This window comes from Oryctolagus cuniculus, chromosome X (genome assembly GCF_964237555.1).
Source record: "Oryctolagus cuniculus chromosome X, mOryCun1.1, whole genome shotgun sequence".
In the NCBI taxonomy this organism is placed as follows: domain Eukaryota; kingdom Metazoa; phylum Chordata; class Mammalia; order Lagomorpha; family Leporidae; genus Oryctolagus; species Oryctolagus cuniculus.
The window spans coordinates 32,948,462-32,971,142 of record NC_091453.1 but is presented as its reverse complement, the minus strand read 5'-3'; the positions used below and the strand labels follow the sequence as shown (position 1 = coordinate 32,971,142).

General features: G+C 43.1%; 1 protein-coding gene across 4 annotated transcripts in view; it reads left to right on the top strand.

Annotated features, from left to right (window-relative positions):
- Window positions 1-1,106: 1,106 nt before the first annotated feature.
- ZNF41 (zinc finger protein 41) overlaps window positions 1,107-22,681 on the top strand; it is a 45,036-nt gene continuing 23,461 nt past the window's right edge. For 2 of the 4 annotated variants that reach the window (XM_070066986.1, XM_051827052.2), the window contains exons 1-2: window positions 1,107-1,237; window positions 19,270-19,492. In XM_070066986.1, the coding sequence (XP_069923087.1) occupies window positions 19,430-19,492 (63 nt within the window). In that variant the 5' untranslated portion in view covers window positions 1,107-1,237; window positions 19,270-19,429. Of the gene's footprint in view, window positions 1,314-19,269; window positions 19,493-22,681 lie in introns of all 4 variants that reach the window. The other 2 variants (XM_051827053.2, XM_017349721.3) reach the window with 2 other exon arrangements.

Genomic DNA, 22,681 nt, shown 5'->3' with positions numbered 1-22,681 from the left:
AGAGGGGAGACCTGGAAGAGGCTCCTGGCTTTGGCCTGGGACAGCTGTTGCAGCCAGCTGCAGAGTGAACCAACAGATAGATCTCTCTCTCTCTGCCTTTCTGTAACTTTGCCTTTCAAATAAAAAATAAATATTTTTTGAAAAAAAGATGTTCTGTTGGTTACTTGCACCATGTGCTTGAATATTTTTTGCTTACCTATTTTTGCCTAAATTTTTATATATTCCTTTTGCTTATTCTGTTGTTAAGCACATTGCAATAAATGGATTCAATCAGAATCTACCTCACTTAGTTTGTCATTTGATCAAAGAATAAAAAGACTTTGCCAGGGTAGTCCATGTTCCCAACGCCTGGTCCAGCGTGACACCCAATAACTGGAAGCTACATACAATCTTTGCAATCAAAACCTGCAACAGTTTTGAAAACTACCTCTGAACTTGAACCTCAAGGCAAATTTCTCCAAATTTGGACTGAACATCATTCAAAAAGCATTATCAGGCCACAATAGAACTAGTTTAAAAATCACTGATACCTGGATTAACTTTTTGTTTGTGTGGGTAGTACAAAATGGTGTCAGAGACTGACATATTTTCTACTCTCCCTCCAGATAGATACCTTCTTTGATTGGGAGAAGAGCGTTTCCACCCCTGCTGACCAGAGTCCAGCAAAGGGGCAACTGACAGTTCTAGAACAAAGCTGTTCAGCCCCAAGCGCCGGGAGACACCGCGTTTGGGTGCCCTCTCTAGTTCAACAGCCAAAAGTAGAAACGCACCCATTACCTGGCACTCAGTGCCCCAGAGGATTTTTGCAAGTCCAACAATGGACCTCCAAAGAACTTGAGTGTGAGCAGGGTGTGTGTATGTGGAAGTGAGGGATTGAGGAAGGCTGTTACAGGCTAGCACTTGAAACTGAAATGCTGACACTAAAACCAATCCAAAGAATTACAACTTGAAGCTTCAGAAACTTTAGCCTTCATGCTCATACCGGGAAATCCGAAAGGTGAAACGCTGGACTTTGAAAGTTGAGCTAAGATACCCCCACCGCAGTCACCACCACCCCTCAACCCCTACCCATGACTCCCCACCCCTACTCCCACCCCACCCCGCCCCAGAACTTCAGTCCCTGGCGCCGCATCCCTTCAGCCCCCTCCGCGCACAGAGGTTAAACTCTCGCTGCTGGCGACTTCCGCTTCCTGGCCTAAACCTGACGCGCGCGACTCCCCCCGCGGCGACTGCACAGGTTCGGTGACAGCCGAGACGCTGGGAGGGTCCCTTTCGCGGCCCAAGTCCGAGCTTCTGACTGAGGCGCCCGCCAGGTGGGCCCGGAACAGCGTGGGCGCCGGGGGCTGGGCTACTTAAGGGAGCAGCCGGGGCTGCCGCGGGGCTGCCGAGTCCCGCCGAGAAACGCAGCCGAGTGGGGGCCCCGGGCTGGTCCGCCTCCCGGCCCGCTCCGGGATAGGGACCCTGGGCGAGGTTTCAGGGAGCCGAGGCTCCTGTGGGAGATGGCCTGGGACGAGGTCCCCCGCTGAGGGCTGGGAAGGCGAAGCGCCCGGGCCGCTAGGGCTTTGGAGTTAACTAAGTCCCTGAGGCTGCTGCGGAGGGGGAGAAGCCGGGTGTTACAGCCCAGGACCTGGTGCCGCGGTCACCGGCAAGTGCCCCAAGGGGAAGATCGGGCGGCGGGCTCCTTGGCTCAAATGCCCAGCCTTCCAAGATGGCGGCTCCCGTAGAGACACTCCCAAGGGGACAGCCATGTTCTGGGCCCGACAAAGTCACTGAAGAAAAGTGGAAAGCCCGCCTCTCCCCTACACACACACACACACACACACACACACAGTGTAAGTGCACCAGGTGTAATTGTCGGCCGCACACTGAGCGTGTGCAGGTCACCTCCAGAAAGGTGAGGGTCCCTCCAAGCAGTGTCAGGACTTAACGCTCTGGGAGCAAGTGTAATAGAGGCCGATTTAAGGCCAGTGGAACTTTGAAATCATTATGGGGATGTTATGACGTGGATTTCGCACTCAATGATGTACTCAGTAGGGTGAATGATAGGGTTTCTCTGGGGTCATTTATAAGAAGCTGCACACGGAAGGACAGGGGTTTGTGGGTAAGTGGCAGGCTCAGTGGACAAAGTGGCCCGAGTGGTAAGCACGGTGGAGTTAGTGGTGAGGCTTTGTGTGGGGTGAGTCCTGGGGGGTGTGGGTGAGTGATGGCAGCCTGTGGGGTATGGGATGGAGTTTATTGTCTGGGTGGCCCAGGATTCTGTGTGGGGTGCGTGATGTTTATGGGGGAGGTATAGAATCACATATGTAGCTTCTTGAGGTCAGGTCTGAGACGAGGTTGTTTGAAAAACTACCTTTGACTTTGTTGATTCTCTTGTATCTTTGTTTTCTTTGTCATTAATTTCCTTCCTGACATCATTATTTCTTTTGTTCTTTAAATTCCTAAATGCTTGTCTTACTGATCATTTTCTTTTATGACATTAAGTTTGTGAATTTTCTTTAAGAACATTTTAGCTCCCTGTAACAAAATTTGATACTGTAACTTTCCCACTATAGTTTACTTTTAATGCTTTAATATTTTCTAATTTCTGTTGTGCTTTTTCCCTTAGATCCCTGAGTTGTTTAGATATGAGATTTTGATTTCCCAAAATGTTGATATTTTTGATATTTATTTCCAAAGTGTGTTTAGAGACTGATCTAATCTGTCTGATCAGTAGGTGCAGCAATGGATGTTTTAAAGTTCAATACATCCCACCAAATTATTTTCCAAAACTTTTGTAAAATTGGAACTCCTGCCAGCAGCATATAAAAGGGCTCATCTTAAGATCTGCCCTCACACACTGAATGTTGTTACTTTATTTTCCTCATCCTGAGAACCAAACCCAGTGCTATCTAGTTTGCTATGATGTGCATTTTCTTTTTTGCTTTTTTAAAAAAAGTTTTTATTTATTTATTTGAAAGACAGAATTACAGACAGAGAGAGAGGGAGGCAGAAAGTTCTTCCATCTGTTGGCTTACCTCCCAAATGGCCACAACACTCAGGGCTGGGCCAGGCCAATTCCAGGAACCTGGAACTCCATCCAAGTCTCCCACGTGGGTGGCAGGAACCCAAGTACATGGATCATCTTCAGCTGTTTTCTCAGGCACATTTGCAGGGAGCTGGATCAGAGGTGGAGCAGCTGCAACTTGAACCAGTGCTCATGTGGGATGCTGGTGTCACAGGCAGCAGCTTAACTCACTGTACCACAATGCTGGCCCCAGATGAGTGTTTTCATGACAACTAGTGATCATGTTTCTTGGCTATTGAAATTTATGCATACTTTAAAAATTTTTCATATCCATTGCCTTTTCTTTCCCTTAGGTGGTTTGTCTTTCTTTCTTTCTTTTTTTTTTTTTTTTTTGACAGGCAGAGTGGACAGTGAGAGAGAGACAGAGAGAAAGGTCTTCCTTTTGCCGTTGGTTCACCCTCCAATGGCCGCCGCGGCCAGTGCGCTGCGGCCGGCGCACCACGCTGATCTGATGGCAGGAGCCAGGAGCCAGGTGCTTTTCCTGGTCTCCCATGGGGTGCAGGGCCCAAGCACTTGGGCCATCCTCCACTGCACTCCCGGGCCACAGCAGAGAGCTGGCCTGGAAGAGGGGTAACCGGGACAGAATCCGGCGCCCCAACCGGGACTAGAACCCGGTGTGCAGGCGCCGCTAGGCGGAGGATTAGCCTAGTGAGCCGTGGCGCCGGCCTGGTTTGTCTTTCTTATTCATTTGTGAATATTATCCCTGTCATTTGTTTGAACTATATTTCCTTTATATCTTGATTTTTGAAGTGTCTTCAAATTTAATTAAGAAAAATCATATTATTAAATATATCAGATACACCTGATTTTTTTCCTTTACAGATTCTGTGTTTCTTGCCCAGTGAATTCACCCTATTTCATGCTTAAAATATGTCTTAAATTTATTTTAATACTTTTATTGTTTTAATTTTTAAAGTTAAACTTTAACCCAATTAAAATTTATTCTGGTGTGTGATAGGAGATGGGATCAGTTTATATTTTCCAACTGGATAGCCAACTTCCCAACATTAATCATTAAATCAATATACCCTTTTCCAACTCAAGGCCACTTTCATCCTATAAATCCCCAAACATTTATTTTTTTAAACTTCATTTATTTATTTATTTATTTAGGAGGCAAAATATCAGAGAGAGAGGGAGAGTGAAGGAGAAAGAAAGAGAGAGAAAGAGAGAATCTTTCAGCTGCTGATTCACTCCCCAAATGGCCGCAACAGCTAGGGCTGGGACAGGCCAAAGCCAGGAGCTAAGAACTCCATCTCTGTCTCCCACACGGGTGGCAGAGGCCCAAATACTTGGGCCATTGTCCACTGCCTTCTCAAATACATTACCAGATAACTGGATTGGAAGTGGAGCAGCCAGGATTCGAACTGGCACTCTGATATGGGATGCTAGCATTGCAAGCAGAGGCTTAGCCCGATGTGACACAATACCAGCCCCTATTGTTTGAATTCTGAATTCTTATTTTGTTCTTTATATACATGTATATACATATACATATATACATATATACATATATACATATATATATATACTCGCTTCACAAATACTACATTGACTTCAGAAATAGTTTGAACACCACCTAGTGCTAATCTTCCTCACTATTTTTGTTGTTTTCTTTAATATTTTTAAACATGTGTTCTCTCTTGTGAATGGTAAAATCATTTTATTTAGTTTCAAAAATAATTGTCAAGGAAGCAGGCAGGTTAGCCTAGCAGTTCGATTCCCAGTGCCTGGGTTTGATTCCCAGCCAGTGCAGACCCTGGGAAGTAGTTAATGATAGCTCAAGTAATTGGGTCCATGCCACTCACATGGGAGACCAGGACTGAGTTCCTAGCTCCCAGACCAGCCTGAGCTATTGAAGGCATTTCGGGAATGAATCAGCAGTTGGGAACCTTCTCTGTTTCTCTGCTTTTCACATACATTTTAAAAAATTTTAGTAACCATTGAAACTTAAATATTTTATAGTTTTCTTCTTATAAAGTCAACTCCTTTTCTGAAAGTTCATTCTTAGAAATTGTAACTTTTTTTTATTTGACAGATAGAGTTAGACAGTGAGAGAAAGAGACAGAGAGAAAGGTCTTCCTCCTGTTGGTTCGCCCCCCAAATGGCCGCTACGGCCGGAGCTATGCCAATCCGAAGCCAGGAGCCAGGTGCTTCCTCCTGGTCTCCCATGCGGGTACAGGGGCCCAAGCACCTGGGACATCCTCCACTGCCTTCCCGGGCCACAGCAGAGAGCTGGACTGGAAGAGGAGCAGTTGGGACTAGAACCCAGCGCCCATATGGGATGCTGGCACCGCAGGTGGAGGATTAGCCAAGTGAGCCATGGCACCAGCCCCAGATATTGTAACGTTTGATAACTTAGATATTGTAGCTTTTTTGTTATTGTGGCTAGCGTATTTTTTTCTATTTCCATAGAGAAAATCTATCAGTTTTTATAGTTTTCTTATCCAATCCAATTATCAAATTCTCATGAATTCTGGTTGATTTTCATAGTCTCTTACTTTTTTGAGATACGATATCATATCTAATTAAAAAGGATACTCTCTTCCTTTCAGATTCTTAACTCTGATGACCTTATCATCTATCACATTAGCTAGAGCTGTGAGAACAATGTTGAGTGACACATGGTGGAGGGTATCACTATCTTGTTGCTAATGTTAATGAAAATAACTGGGACATTTTTATTTGAAAGTGAAAAGTATTCATTCATTCAATAAATGTTTATTGAATAGCTATGCCTTGCAAGATACTGGATTAGAAACCCTGCTTTGCTTCTTCCTAGCTTTTGTTAAAAGCACTATTGACACAATTCACTTACCATAAAATTTACCAATTTAAAACTTACATATGGTTTGTTCTATGATTCTTGGTATTTTCACAAAAATGTGTGACCATCACCAAAATCTAATTTTAGAATAATTTGTCACCCCAAAAAGAAACATCATACCCATTAACAATCATTCCCCATTCCTACCTCTTACCCTCTGCCACAGAAAACCACTATCTCTTTAGTATATTCTAAAAATTTTATATGAATGGGATTATAAAATACATGGCATTTTGTGATTGTCTTCTATCACTTAGAATATTTTCAAGGTTCATCCATGTTATGCCGTATATCAGTACTTCATTCCTTTTATTTGTTTTCATTGTGGTAAGAACACTTAATATAATATCTACCCTCAACAGAATTTTCAGTGAATGATTCAGTTCACTGCATGCACAATATTGTACAGCAGTCTCTAGAACTTGGTCATCTTATATAACTGAAACTTTATACCTGCTGTTATGGTTGGGGTGTGATTTGAGTGTGTCCCCCAAAGGTTCACGGCCAGAAGCTGTGGCAGTATTGTGGTGGTAGAACCTAGAAGAGGTGGGGCCTAATGAAAGGTACTTATGTCTTTGGGGGTGCTGCTTTCAGAGGAATTAATGCAGTTCTCACTGAGCCCCAGTTAGTTCCCCTGAGAGTGAGTTGTTGTCAAAGAGCAACCCTGGCTCCTGACCCCCACTGACTTCCTATCTCACCATGTGGCCTCCTCTGCATGCACTCCTGCCATTTTGATGCCATCTACCCTGGGAGTGAGATGGAGCCACCCAATCCTGGACTTGCAGCTTCCACAACTGAGCTAAAGAAACCTTTTTTCATTATATGTTACCCAGCCTTAGGTATTTTGTTAACAGCAACAGAAAACATACTAGGGTACCTTTTGAATTGCAACTCTCCCTTTCCCCCTCCTTTTCGCCCCTGGTAACCACCATTCTACTCTCTATTTCTAGGAGTTGGACTATTTTAGAAGTACATTTGCTCCTTGCTATCTATGAGAAAGGGGTTCCAGGACATCCTGTAAATACCAGACTGCCCAGATGCCCAAGTTTCTTATCAAAAGTGATATAGTATTTACATACAACCTATGCATGCCCTTAGATATACATTAAACCATCTATAGATTACTTATAAAACCTCATATAATGTACCTAATAGGTAGATAGTCATTGTACTGTATCTGTATCATTTAGAGAATAATGACAAGAAAAAATACATTTTCAGATTTTCAAAAGATATTTCCAATGAATGATTGGTTGACTTTGCATATATAGAGAGAGGACAAAACTTTATTTTTTTAAAGATTTATTTTATTTATTTGAAGACAGAGTTACAAAGGGAGGTAGAGACAGAGAGAGAGAGGTCTTCCATCCCCAGATGGCTGCAACGGCTGAAGCTGCACCGATCCAAAATCAGGAGCCAGGAGCTTTCTCTAGGTCTCCCACGTGGGTACAGGGGTCCAAGGGGTTGGGCCATCTTTTACTGCTTTCCCAGGGCATAGCAGAGAGCTGGTTCGGAAGAGAAGCAGCCAGGACTAGAACCAACACCCATATGGGATGCTGGCGCTTCAGGCCAGGGCTTTAACCCGCTGTGCCACAGCATCAACCAGAGCTTTATTTTTATTACTGTATAGACATACTACTACATTTTATTTATCCATATATCACTTGTTGGACGTTGGGTTGTTTCCACTTTTTAGCTCTTACTAATAGTGCTATGAACTTTTGTGTACAAATATTTGCATAAACATATTTTTCTCTTGGATGGATACCCAAGGAATGGAATTGCCTGGTGTAGGGGAATGAGGCCACATTTGATCTCTTCCCTTTTAGGATTTCTTTTCAACTGGGCCTGAGAATTAAAATCACATAAGACAGAGCAGCATCAGAAAAGCATACAAATGTATTTAATATAGATGTTACATGGTGTGGGAGACTTCATAAAGAAATAAAAACCCAAAGATGCAGTTAGAATCAATCAGTTACATACTTGATAGAACAAAGAATAGTTAAATTTTGAAAAAGTATATTTTGTTGTGGGGGAAGCCTTGAAACAAGAGTTAGTTTAACAAAGTCTGTACAGAATTGTCTCCATCTCCACTTCCTACCCTTGATGATGACAGTGTTGCTCTCCTTCTAGTAGAGGGAGGGCATGGTTCACATAGGAATTTCATCTGCTTTGAAGAACCAGAAGGAAGGTCACAATGATCCTCTCGCACCTGCTGTTTTTCAAGTGCCTTTTAACTCAAAATAGTCAATATGCCAGGGTGATGTATTTTTAACTTCCTCACTAGATCATATGGTAGCTCTGTGTTTAAAATTTTGAAGAACTGCCCAACTGTTTTCTGAAATATTAGCACCACTTCATATCCCATCAGTGGGCCACGGCATGGTTCCAATTTGTCACATGCTTGCTAATGCTTGTCACTATCTTTTGCTCTTTTTTTCCCTCCCTCCTTCCTTCCTTCCCTCCCTGCCTCCCTCCCTTCCTTCCTCCTTCCTTTTTGTTTGTTAATTCAAGTAGAGCATGTAGCAGATATGGAGAAACAACTTGTTTTTCTTCTTCCTCCTCCTCCTTCTTTTTACTTTTTTATCTGAAAGGGAGAGAAAGATCTTCCATCTGATGATTCAGTCTCCAAATCCCCAAATGTCCACAACAGCCAAGACTTGGCCAGGTGGAAACCAGGAATCTGGAATTCAAACCAAGTATTCCACATGAGTGGCAGGGACCCATGGGTTACAACCTGATGCTTCCTCCCAGGGTACTCATTAACAGGAAGCTGGAATTGAGAGTGGAGACTGGACTCACACCCATGCACTTCCAATATGGGATGTGACTGCCCCAAGCAATGTCTTAACCACTGCACCAAACATCCACCTGTCTTTTTTTTCCAAAGAAATCCTTTATTTAATGAATACAAATTTCATAAGTACAACTTTAGGAAAATAGTGATTTTTCCCACCATACCCGCCCTCCCACCCATTCTCCCACCCCTTCTCCTCCTCTCTCTTCACTTCCCAGTCCCATTCTCTATTAAAATTCATTTTCAATTAACTTTGTACACAGAAGACCAACTCTATACTAAAGATTTCAATAATTTCCACACACACACACACAAACACACACAAACCTGAGAACAAATTTTACAGTTAGCTCTCATAATACAGCTCTTTAAGGACAAAGGTGCTGCATGGGAAGTTAGTGCACAGTGACTCCTGTTATTAATTTAACAATTAACACTCTTATGTATGATGTCAGTGACCACCCGAGGCTCTTGGCATGAGCTGCCTGGGCTATGGGAGCCTTTTGAATCCACAAACTCCGTCAGTATTTAGACAAGGCCATAATCCAAGTGGAAGTTCTCTCCTCCCTTCAGAGAAAAATACATCCTTCTTTTATCACCATCATAGTAAGCATGAAGTGGTATTTCATTGTGGTTTTGATATCCACTTCCCTAATGGTCACTGATGCTGAGCGTCTTTTCCTGTGTTGGCTATTTGTATGTTATCAGTGGAGAAGTATCTATTCATATCCTTTATCTATAGATTGGATTATTTGTGTTATTGAATTGTGTGTTCTTAATATTCTGGATACAAAGTGCTTGTCAGATGTGTGATTTGCATATATTTTCTCTCATCCTGTGGGTATCTTTTCATTTTCTTGAAGGTCTCCTTGTAGTTTTCATATATACATGTTCCTATTTTATTTTGTATTTTTATTAAGAATGGCTCCTGAACTATGTCAGATGCCTTTTTGATGTTCCTAGCCTTATGATGTTATTCTCCTTAATTGATTGTTGTAATGAATTACATTGATATATAATGTGGATGGACATCCTTGCCTTTGTGGAATTGTTCTGCTTGGTAAAGGGCAATTTTCCTTGAGAGTCATGGTTGGATTTGAGTTAGTAGTATATTTATTTAGAATTTTTGACACTATAGGAAAATTGTTTATTGTTCTCTTGATTTGTACTATATTTAACAAGTGTTGGTGTGAAGGTTATGCCAGTTTTTATAAGGAAACCGGGGAATGTATATCTTTTCATGGATGAAAATGGCATAGACATGATTTTCTTTTAAAGTTCTGCTATAAACACATTTAGAGCAGATGTCTTTTAAAAATGATAAATTTTAACTATTTTCTTTTCTCTAATTATTGATCTTTACAGATTTATACTTCTGTGTCGCTCCCCCTCTTCGTGGAGGAACGACACTGAACCCTGCCTAGGCTTCATATCCGAGTCACGGCACCATTATGTCGCTCCCCCTCTTCGTGGAGGAACGACACTAAACCTTGCCTAGGCTTCATATCCGAGTCACGGCACCATTATGTCGCTCCCCGTCTTCGTGGAGGAACGACACAGGACCCTGCGCTGTTCTTTCGTCTGCTCGGCCGTCCCCGGGTTTGCTGCTGGTCCTTCCCGGGTTGGCTACCGACCCTTCCACCTCCGTGGAAGGGCGGTCCCCCCTGCCACATTCCCCACTTCCGCGGGGGAGCGGCACACCGCCGGCCGGCTCTCTCGGGGGCTGCACAGGTGTTCCCCTTAGATGTTCCTCTTAGATGTTTCTGGTGCATGCCGTCTCTCTCCTCCTTTATAGTCCTCTTCCACCAATCCCAACTCTGCTACCCACACGCCGAGTACGCTGCTCTCCTCCAATCAGGAGCAGGTCCCACAGTTTATTGGTTGAACTGGAGGCAGCTGTGTAGAAGCTGTTTCCCTTCTCAGCGCCATATTGTGGGAAAGCAGATGCATAGAATAAGTCTTAATTCCAGTAACTTAGTCTAGTCCGAGTTGCTCCCAGTTGCTCCCCACACTTCTGGAGAGTGAATTTTTGGTAGTTTATGTTTGCTAGGCATTTTATGTTTTCCTGGACCTACACATATTTCATTCATTTATTTTGATTATTTCCACACCTGTGGAATTATGTGTGTATATGTATATATGTATATTTTTTTCTTTCTCTCATACCTTTATCAGGTTTCTCATGGATATTTTGTTGTCTTTTTCTAATCAGGTTTAACACACTTAATTCATTTATCTTGGGCTTTTGATTATTTAACGTTTGTTTATTTGAAACGCAGAGTTACAGAGAAAGAGAAACAGAGACAGAGAGATAGAGAATGAGATCTTCCATCTTCTGGTTCACTCCCCAGATGGCGGCGACAGCCGGGGCTTAGCCAGGCCAAAGCCAGAAGCTAAGCTTCTTCCCATGTGGGTGCAGTGGCCCAAGGACTTGGGCCATCCTGTGCTGTCTTCCCAGGCACATTAGCAGGGAGCTGGATGGGAAGTGGAACAACCAGGACTCAAACTGGCACCCATATGGGATGTTGGCACCGCAGCAGGCAGCTTAAACCATTATGCCACAGCGCTAGCCCCACATTTACTTATTTTTAGAAGTTTATTTGAAGAAGTGGGGAGACATCTTCCATCCACTGGTTCACTTCCCAAATGTCTGCAACAGCCAGGGTTGGGCCTAGCTGAAGCCGCAAGCCCAGAATTCAATCCAGATCTTGCATGCATGAAGTACATCAACAGGAAGCAGAATTGCAAATGGATACCTGGGTACTCTGTTATGGGATGCTGGCCTCCCAAGCAGCAACTTAATTGCTGCATGAAAAGCTCAACCCTGGAAATTTTTTAAAAAAAGTTTTGGTTCACTCTTGGTTAAATCTGCAGAGGCAAAACTCAAATATGGAGGACTGGCTGTATATTGGGCACAATATGTCTTAAATCTAGTTTCTTATCAATTTTTTAAAATTTTATTATTTATTTTTGTTTTATTTATTTATTTGAAAGGCAGAGACAGACAGACAGACAGATACAGAGAGACAGAGAGAGATTGTCCATTTGCTGGTTCACTCCCTAAATGGCTGAAGTAGCTGGAGCTGGGCCAGGCTGAAGTTAAGTGTTGGTGCCTGAACATGTTTTCCTGGCATCTTCAGCAAGGAAAAATATATAATCTAATGATTCATAAAATATTAAAATGCATCAATGCAAATCATATACACATTTTTCTATTTCTAGAATAATGCAAATTAAACACTTGCTATGTATTATGGTCATAACTATTTACATAAAACACTTCATTATTACATTCAGTAAATCTGTTCCACTCACTCATCTGCTCTCAAGTGCTGACATCACCCTAATGACTGCAGGAATCATTAAGAAAAGTAAAAAACACAGATCATGATTTTTCAACAAGTAACCACAAATAGCAGTGTTCAAGTTTTCAGGCAGCAGTGCAGTCCACTACGCAGTACTACAAAGTTTACATTGTCCCAGTGCCCTATTTATAAGACAACTGTCTCTGAGCATTGATAACTTGAAGTATAGGGCATTCCTTGACATAAAATGCAGCCTAGTTCCAGAAAATACTGTAGTGAGTGCATTTTTAAAGATTTATTTATTTATTTATTTGAGAGGAAGAGTTACAGAGGCAGAGAGAAACAGAGAGAAAGGTCTTCCACCCACTAGTTCACTCCCCAAATGGCTGCAAGGGCTGGAGCTGGGCGGATCCAAAGCCAGGAGCCAGGAGCTTCTTCCGGATCTCCCATGAGGGTGCAGGGGCCCAAGCACTTGGGATATCTTCTACTGCTTTCCCAGGCCATAGCAGAGAGCTGGATTGGAAGAGGAGCATCTGGGACCAGAACCAGCACCCATATGGGATGCCAGTGCCACAGGCGGAGGCTTAGCCCACTATGCCACAGTGTTGGCCCCAAATGCATTTCTTATATTAAAGATCAGTTATGTACGTAATCTTTTGTTCAACTGAATACTTAATAACTTCGGCAGTAAGTTTATGCAATTTTCACAATGAATTTAAGATATTTTAATGCTCTAATCATTCATCTAGTACTTTCTCAAAAGAATAGGACTCTAAAATATAGTATTTATTTCAGTTACCGTAAGTGCTATATTTATTGTTCAGTTTAAGTTTTCGTAGGTGACCTATATTAAGATGATGTGACACGATGAGTTAAGAGGGTAGAAACTTAGCCTGCTGTTTGGACTTTCAATATCCAGAATTGTGAGCCAAAATAAGCCTCTTTATAAAAAGTTAGATTACCTCAAGTACTTTTCCTGTTGTTTCAAGAAACCCAGTATATGAAAATCGGCCACCAAAGGTGGAAGGTGCCATGAGACCAACGAAAGAGCACAGATCCAAACTTACAGATAGTATAGTTTATTTGGGATGATTTAGGGACAGAAACTTGGTCTCAGGTGCCTGCACCACCACACTGGAGAAAAAGCGTTTTTAAAGACAATGGTGTCCTGTGCCTAATTCGAATGCACCTGGACTTTTTTTTATGAGACATTCCAGGCATCAGATAAAAGCTTCAGATGAGAGTAGCAGATTATCTTTACAGCTTTGTTTATCCGGTAAGGTTTGAAATGACCATCAGGGTTACCATCAGGGCAAGATAGTGTTTACTGGAACTGCTGCCGTCATGACAAGCTGGGTCCACACAGTTGTAGTAATGAAAAACTGACCTATATGATGACCCTGACATAGAAGAGATCTCCAAACTAAGACAAAACGAGTACCAACCGTAAAGAAAAGAACGATAATAATATAATGTATTTCTACCCAGTACTTCATTTCAAACATTTTTGTCTTTTTGTTGGATTCTAACACTCATACGCTAAATTTTATGCCTCCCATTATTTTATGTTTACTACTTATTTTGCTTAGTTGATGTTTGCTATCTTTCTCTTTTCGTAAGTTTACTGACTTGGCTCTCTCTACTTACTTATTTATTTATTTAAAAGGCAGAGTGATAGAGACAGGGAGAGACCTTTCCTCTGATGGTATGGCTACAAAAGCTGGGGCTGCGCCAGGCGGGAGGCAGGAGCCAGGAACTCCATCTGAGTCTCCCAGTGGGTGGCAGGAGCTCAAGTGCATCCCAGGCATGTTAGTAGTGAGCTGGACTGGAAATGGAGTAGCTGAGACACAAACTGGCACTTCGATATGGGATATGGGTGTCCCAGGCAGTAGCTTAAAGCTAGACCACAACAGCTGCCCCAAGCATGTCTCTCTTAATCCCCCTCTACATTACTGTAATTTTGAAATTGTGACAGTTTGGAATTTTAATTATTTTTATGAAGTTCTGCTAGTGGATGCCTTGACATTGCTTAAAAATATGATTGTTGCTTCTTCATCACTAGGTCCATTTTATATTGTCTCAATATATGCTCATGGAAATGCATTGCCTTCTCCCTCTCATTTCACTAGATATTTTCCCCAGGGTATTTTTTAATTGCAAAAGGTTAAGGTACATATCATGATTTTGTATATACATATCCTTAGTAAAATGCGTCCACATCCAGGAGCCCTGTAGGGAGCAGACATGGCAGGGAAACAGATCCTCCCGGAAAACTTCCAGGAAGCGGTAGCCCAGTGAACCCCTTGACTGTATCCCAGCGACACTGAGTGACACTGGCTTTGGAATTCTGACCTTCAGAACTTTGGTGGCCATGACACTAGGAACTGTAAACCTCAGGGTGTGCAGTCCTCAGACTTACACCTTGGTCCTGGGCTACATGATTCTTTGCCTGTTGGATGTTCCCTCCAGGGGGCAGCCTGAGTTCCTTGGATTATGATCCCCTTCTTCCTTGAAAGCAAGAGATGGCAGATGGAACACTTGTCATCTGACATATTTCTAATCGGTGCAGTTGGGGAAAGTTACAGAGTTTTCAGAGCCTATGCAAAGAGATTGAGCCCACGGTATAATTTAGGATGATTTCCCCTTTGCAGGTCCGTAACCTTAATCACATCTTCACAATCTCTTTGCTGTGTCTGATACATTCATTCATGTATTCCAGGGATTAGGGTGTGGGTATATTTCAGGGCTATTATTCCGCCTCCTACTTTGAAAAACTCTTTTTTTTCCAATCTTATTTTTTCACACCTTAATGATTGCAACATAAAATTTGACATGAAAAATTTGACATAGACTCAGATGTGGTTATAAGTTTTTGAGTACACAATTTTATAATGTCTAGCTTCAAAAATGAGTGAACCAAACCTTTTGTTTGGATCTGAATTGTAGTTTGCTTTCAGAATATAAACCTTGGCCTTGGGTGTACACATTGTTATGAAAAAAAGTGAAAGAAATTATAAAAATGCAATGGTAGTCCTGTGTCTGTAAAGTATCCCACCCAGACTAAATATGAATTTTCTCTTAAGGCCACAAAGTTTCCATTTCTGGGTCCCTCCAAGAAATCCTTAGTATGGGAACAACTCCTATTTTCCTCCTAAAACAAATCTTTTTGGTCTGTAACCAGGGTCTACAAGCTATATATACATCTTCTATATCAAGACATGAATTCCCAGCAAAAATCCTAACAAATCTGAATTTTAGGCATAAATTGGACATAATAATCTTTTTGAGTCATTGACTATAACACAAATAATAAAAACTGTTTGTATTTTTTATTCTGTTCAGCCAAACATTTGCCAAGCTTTCCATGATAAGCATATCAGAGTATTGGATTTGATATTTGTATAGAAGATAAATTGGTTAAAAAATGCTTACTACAAGTAAGAAGTTTAACATTCCTATCACCTTCCATCGTAGTGTGTGTGTGTGTGATTGCCTAAAATATACTCATTTAGCAATTTTTAATATACAAAAGGACTTTAAAAGGTTCATAGACAATTGTCATCTTTTAGTTCTTTGTACAATATGATATTCTTAATTCTAGTCCTCTTGCTATACATTAGATCTCTAGAATTCTGTATCTGACATAACTGTAAGTTCATACCCTTTCATCAACATCTCATTTCTTCTCCCTCTCTTCCCCTATCTTTGTACAACAGAGGAAACAATCAACACAGTGAAAAGATCATCCAAGGTTTGGGAGAAAAATTTTTTAAAGATTTATTTATTTATTTTTATGTCAGAGTTACACAGAGAGAGGAAAGGCAGAGAGAGAGAGAGAGAGGTCTTCCATCCAATGGTTCACTCCCCAGTTGACTGCAACGGCCAGAGCTGTGCCAATCCAAAGCCAGGAGCCAGGAGCTTCCTCCAGGTCTCCCACACGGGTGAGGAGCCCAAGGACCTGGGCCATCCTCCACTGCTATCCCAGGCCATAGCAGAGAGCTGGATTGGAAGTGAAGCAGCTGGGACACAAACCGGCACCCATATGGGATGCTGGCGCTTCAGGCCAGGGCATTAACCCTCTGTGCCACAGCGCCAGCCCCAGGGAGAAAATATTTTTGAATCATGTATTTGATAAGATGTTCATATCCAGAGTGTGGATCCCACATTCCGTATTGGAGTGCCTCGTTCAAGTCTCAAGTCTCAACCTCTCCGTTTCCACTGCAGCTTCCTGCTAATCGCTTCTCGGCCTTTTGGCTAAGATCAAGTGTAGCTTCCTGCTAATGGGTACCTCGAGACGCAGCAGATGATGGCTCAAGTGCTCGGGGCCTTACCACCCACATGAGAGACCTGGATTGGATTCCATTCTCCTGGCTTTGGCCTGGCCCAGCCCTGGCTATATTACAGGCATTTGGGGAGTGAAGAAGCAGATTAAAGATCTCTCTTCATCTAGTTCTCTCTCTCCCTTTCTCTCTGTGCCCCAAACTTTCAAGTCAAATGTAAAATAAAAAAAAAAAAATTAAATCTAAAAAATTGAACCAAGGACCCGAATAGACATTTTTTCAAAGAAGGCATAAAAACCGGGGGCTGGCATTGTGGCGTAGCAGGTAAAGCCGCTGCCTGTGATGCCAGCATCTGACATGAATGCTGATTCATGTCTTGGCTGCTCCACTTCCCATCTAGCTTCCTGCTAATCCACCTGTGAAGGCAGCAGAAGATGGCTCAAGTGTTTGGGCCCCTGCCATCCACATGAGAGACCTGGATGAAGTTCTTGGCTCCTGGCTTTGGCCATTGCAGCCATCTAGGGAGTGAACCACTGGATGGAAGACTTCTCGCTCTCACTCTCTCTCTCTCTTTCTCTCCCTCTCTCTTCTCCCTCTCTGGTAACTCTGACTTTCAAAATAAAGTAAATATTAAAAAAAGGCATTTAAACAGCCAAGACATGCCTTTGAAAAGGTGCTCAGCATCACTAATCATCAGAGAAATATGAGGGCACTTCAAAAAGTTCGTGGAAATCTGGAATGAAGATCTGTTTAGGTGCAAAAAATTGAAATCCATGCATAGTTTTTACATAATACGCATTTCCACAAACTTTTGAAGACTCCTCACATGCTAAGATTTCAAAATATACACAAAGGAAATGAAATCAGTACACTGGAGAAATACCAAGACATGGAAACAGCATAAATGTCCTTCACTGGACGAATGGATAAAGAAATTGTGTTATGTATGTACAAGGGAGTGTTACTGAGTCCTGAAAGGGGGAATATTGCCGTTTGTGACATTGTGGATGAACCTGGAGGACATTATGCTAAGTGGAATATCCCAGGGTTTTTTTTAAGTTCCTGCTTAATAATAGCTTTATTTACTCCAAAAGCCTAATTACGTTATCTTTCATTATTCAGATGTTATCATGTTATCAGTTGTAAGAATCACCTCTTAAAACTACTTTCTTCCTGCTTAAGGTTTTTGTTACTATTCAGTTTATAATTGTGTAGACTAGTCCCTTGACTGTTGTCCTGAGATAGGAATAATGGCATATTATGCTATGACTGGCTTGATGTCTGAAATTGACATTCTTTTGCTCTGATAAAAGAATGGCATCTAGCTAGGACAGGTTTAAAATTCTTGGATTTCAGTCCTTTTCTCTTGATAACTCTCAGATATTTTCTTCTTATACAACTTCTATCATTGCAAAGAAGAAGTCAGGTACCATTGTGATCCCTTTTCATTGTAAATAATTCGTTGTTTCTGCCTGAATGTACTTTTAGGTTTTCTTTTTATCCTTGAAGTGAAATGTCATACCAGATTCGGGTTTGATTGGATTCCTCTGGCAGTCAATGACTCAGGAAATTTCTGTGGGGAAGGATCAATGAGTTAGAGTCCAATAGGATTAGATAACCCAGAGCCTAGAGGAATCATTCACAAGGCAGCCAGGAGTGACACTTTCAGGAAATCCTTGAAGGCGGATAATTAGAGCTATGCATGTAAGTAAATGATTGAGAACTCTGTAGAAATCCTTGAGGTTTTGTAAGAGTTGTACATGTAAGTTCCTGCAGTGTTTGGTTCAGTCTCTGAGAGTTATTGATTTGGGGGCTGGGGTGGTGAATGTTTAAAATTTGGGAGGACTCAGCTTGGGGGCATCTTGTAGGAGTCATGGATTGGGGCCTGTGGACACTGGTTATTGCAGGACTGTGTGAGTTGGTATGTGCTACACCAGAATGGCTAGTCCTACAGGTGTTATAGGATTCACTGACTTTCTCATTGGGCTGTGCGTTATGAGGTCCTAAAGGTCAGATTTGGTGCTCAAGGTCTCAACATTTTCACCCCTTGAGCAGATCAACGTTAATTTTCTGTTGCTGGTATGTTGGTGACTGAGAAGCCTGTGGAAATGAGTCAATGGCATTATTTGGGACAGTTTTTGTCAGGAACTGTGGGCTAATGATCCAGGAGCTCGCACACACCTGCTGGTTTTCAGGACCCAGATGGGGATTGTGGGGGAGGAGAATTTCAGTTTTTATCTTCGACAGAAGATAGGTTTTATAAATCGCCCAGAATATACACCTAGTTGCACAGAAGCTCAGCTTATGTGCATGGGACACAGTTGCTCCTCAGCTAGAGCACTTTGAAGGTGGCAGGAAACAGAAATAATGTTTACTGTGACTCTGCCATGTATAGAAAACCAATACAGCTCAGCGCTTAAGAAAATGGACTTTAGAACCAGACACACCTTGGGTTTGAATTCTTGCCCCTAATCTGAGTGATCCTGGGGCAAATTTCTTAGCATTTCTGAACAACATTTTCTGATGATATATGAGAATAAGAGTAAAAAATAAAAATAATAACAATGCCTTGGCTACAGGATGAGTGGAAATAACATGAGGTACCTAATAAAATATGTCTTGCACCTTGCAGTAATAGCAACCCTGGTGATTGAGTGCGTGCCAGGTGCCAGGTGGGTGGGTGTGCTTTAGATGCATCATCTCATCTAACAACCCCATAAGATGGGTGTTTCCATCCTGTTTTAAAAAATGAAGAAACGGCCTAAAGTGACTCTGCTAGATTCCAGCTAGAACGGAGAAGAGCTGGACATCAAACCTTCGTTCATGTTGCAGCAGATCTCATTCATTTCCCCCGTATTCCATGCTACTACTTAATGTTGCTTTGACTAAACTTTCCCACAGTATCCAGCACAGCGAGCTGCCCCTAGGGACCCCCCAGGAAGCATTTGAGGGTGAATGTGGAGTGACTAACCACGTGGCCCCTGTCTTTGCAGGTTTCTTAGAGCCTCTGCAGTCTGGGGCCAGACCCCTAGTGGCAACGGCAGGCTCTTCCCTAGGTCACCAGCTCACCTCCCCCAGCAGCTCCAGTTGAACCCACAGGTGCCTGCCCTGCTCCAAGCTTCTGGGAAGAAGAGCGGAGTTGTCAGCGTGAACATGGTAGCCGATGAGGACTCCCCGCCATGGTCCCCTGCTGAGGCTGCAGCAGGTCACCCAGAGGTGAGGCGGGAACAGATCCAGCGGCAGGAAAGCACTCAGTGAGGGAGGTACCTCCGACCTGTGCCCAAGGTCTCGGGGTGGGGGCAGGGGAGTCACAAGAAGTGGCAGATTCCGGCCTTGCTGCCCAGACACAGATCAGGATCCTCCCGCGTGGCTTATGTCACCACATCCAGAGGCCTGGGTGAGACGCGGCTGCCGGGGAAGAGGGTAAAGTGGAGGGTCCAGCCCCCACGGCCTAGGGCAGAGGGAGACGGTGAAGCAGCTCCTTGTAGATGTCTGAGGGCAAGGTCCAGGCGGGAGCATCCAGCCCAGCCCAGGGACCCTTCAACAGCCGACCCCCACCTGAGCTGCCCATCCCCGCGGTCTCTGAGCAGCTGCTGATCACGCCTCTGTCCTGATTTCGGTGCTGGCAAATCCTTTCTCTTTGGAGCAGAGAGAGCAGCAGGCAGGGGAGCAGGGCGGCCGCAGTCTCCAGGGCGCTGGTGGCCCTCGCTTCTCCTTTCAGAGGTGACAGAAGCGGCCTGCAAAGGGGCAGGAGCTGTGCAGGCCTCTCGGGTGGGCGGTGACCGCGCTAGACTGGAGCCAGGTCTCTGACCCTGTCCGCCCCACTCCCCGCACTGCAGCTGAGACCAAGGCTCCCGCCCAGAGCCCCTTTGTAAGAGGAGGAAGAGGTGAGAGCCCAGTCCCGCCCACAGTCCCTCCGCTCCCAGCTTCTCACAGATGTTGTGGCCTCCTGGAAGGGCTGCTTGTCACAGGGCTCAGGCTCACGTGGTCATTAAGATAATATTAAACTCTTAACATTTATTTTGCTTTTTGTCATGACATAATTTCAGGATTAAGTGTTTTTAAAAAGCACAGACAGGGGCTGGCCCTGTGGCGCAGTGCCTGAATCCCATATGGGCGCCGGTTCGAGTCCCAGCTGCTCCACTTCCGATCCATCTCTCTGCTGTGGCCTGGGAAAGCAGTAGAAGATGGCCCAAGTCCTTGAACCCCTGCACCCACTTGGGAAACCCTGAAGAAGCTCCTGGCTTCTGGCTTCCAATTGTCCTAGCTCCAGCCATTGCGACCATTTGGGGAATGAACCAGCGGATGGAAAACCTCTCTGTCTCTCTCTGTCCCTCCTTCTCACTCTCTGTGTCTGTAACTCTACCTCTCAAATAAATAAATAATTTTTTAAAAAAAAATCACAGACACGTTCACAAATAAACAATAATTTAAAAAATTACTTGGAATCCCAGAATTACCCAAAGGTAACCATTTTTAACCTTTAGTTCTTTTTCCTTTTGGCTGTTTTTTTCCTATGTATGTGCATGTGTGCGTGTGTGTGGGCATTTGTGGGGGGCTGTGAGTTTCCGTGCATAGCATATAAAATATTTCAAAATACAAGGGTACTTCAAAGAGTGGAAAGTGGAGTTAAAATATAGTGTTGTTTTCGTGCAAAAAAGTGTGAAACCTTTGCAGTTTTATTTTAATAATATGCATTTTCCATGAACTTTTTGAAGAGTCTACATATGCATGGATTTCAAAGATTTTGGGTTTTTTTGGTAAGAGAAACCTATCTTTTAATTCCATTTCCCATGAGCTCTTTGAAATCCCCTCATAGCTAATAGAGCATAAGGGATTTTTAAAAAAAAAAGATTTATTTATTTGAGAGAGAAAGAGAGAGAGAGAGATCTTTTATCTGTTGGTTCACTCCCCAGATGGCCACAACAGCCAGTGCTGAGCCAGGCCAAAGGCAGGAGCCAAGAGCTTCATCCAGGTTTCTCATGTGGGTGGCAGGGGTCCAAATACTTGGGCCATCCTTTGCTGCCTACCCAGGTGCATTGGCAGGGAGCTGGATCAGAAGTGGAACAGCCGGTACTCGAACTGGTGCCCATATGGGATGCCGGCATTGCAGGCCGTAGGTTTACCTGCTATACCACAATATCAGCCCCATAGAGAGCATTTGAATGATCTTGACTCAAAGGAATGATAAGTCTGAGGTGATGAATATGCCAGTTACCCTCATCTGATCATTAAACATTGTATAGATATATTGAAATGTCACACTGTAGCCCAAACGTATGTACAATTACTACCTATCAATTAAATATATTTTTTTAATTTAAGTTTAAAAATGGAATGGTATTTTTGTTTATCACTTTTTTGTAAAGGACAGAACCCTCTCTTTATTTATTTACTTACCTATCTATCTATTTGAGAATGAGAGAGAGGAATAGAGAGAATGAGCAATCCAGAGAAATAGAGCTTCTGTGTCCTGGTTCATTCCCCAAATACCTATAAAGTCTAGGACTGGGCCAGGATGAAGGCACGACTCAGGAACTCAATCCGAGTCTCATAGCAGGGTGACAGGGACCCAACTACTTGAGCAATCACCTTTTGCCTCCCTGGGTGCACATTAGCAGGAAGCTGGAATCAGGAGTGGAGCTGGGACTGAAACCAGGCACTCCAATACGGGCTGCAGATGTCTCAGCTGATGTCTTACCTGCTAGGCCAAACTGCTACCCTGGTTACCTCCTTTTTAACCAGTAGTTTTCTAGACAGTAAATGTTTTCTTCATATACATATAATGTCCATAATTTAACTAGCTTTCTATTTTAAAAATTTTACTTTTAATTGAAAAGTGATAATTGTAGATACTTATGGGGTGCAATGAGATATTTTGATATATGTATAAATTGTAGGATGATGAAATCAAATTAATCTCTATCATGTTACATATTTACCATTTTGTGTGTGTGTCATGTGAATATTTGAAATCTGCTCTCTTAGCAACTTTTTTTTAAAAAAAGATTTATTCATTTATTTGAAAGAGTTACACAGAGAGAGAAGGAGAGGCAGAGAGAGAGAGAGAGAGAGAGAGAGGTCGTCCATCCACTGGTTCACTCCCCAAATGGCTGTAATGGCTGGAGCCGGGCTGATCTGAAGCCAGCAGCCAGTTGCTTCTTCACTTCTGGGTCTCCCAAGTGGGTGCAGGGGCCCAAGGACTTGGGCCATCTTCCACTGCTTTCCCAGGCCATAGCAGAGAGCTGGATTGGAAGTGGAGCAGCTGGGACTCGAACCGGCGCCAATATGGGATTCCAGCACTGCAGGTGGCAGCTTTACCCGCTACACCACAGTGTCGGCCCCTCTTAGCAACTTTGAATCCAAGTACAGTGGTCCTCTCTTATCCATGGGGAATATGTTGCA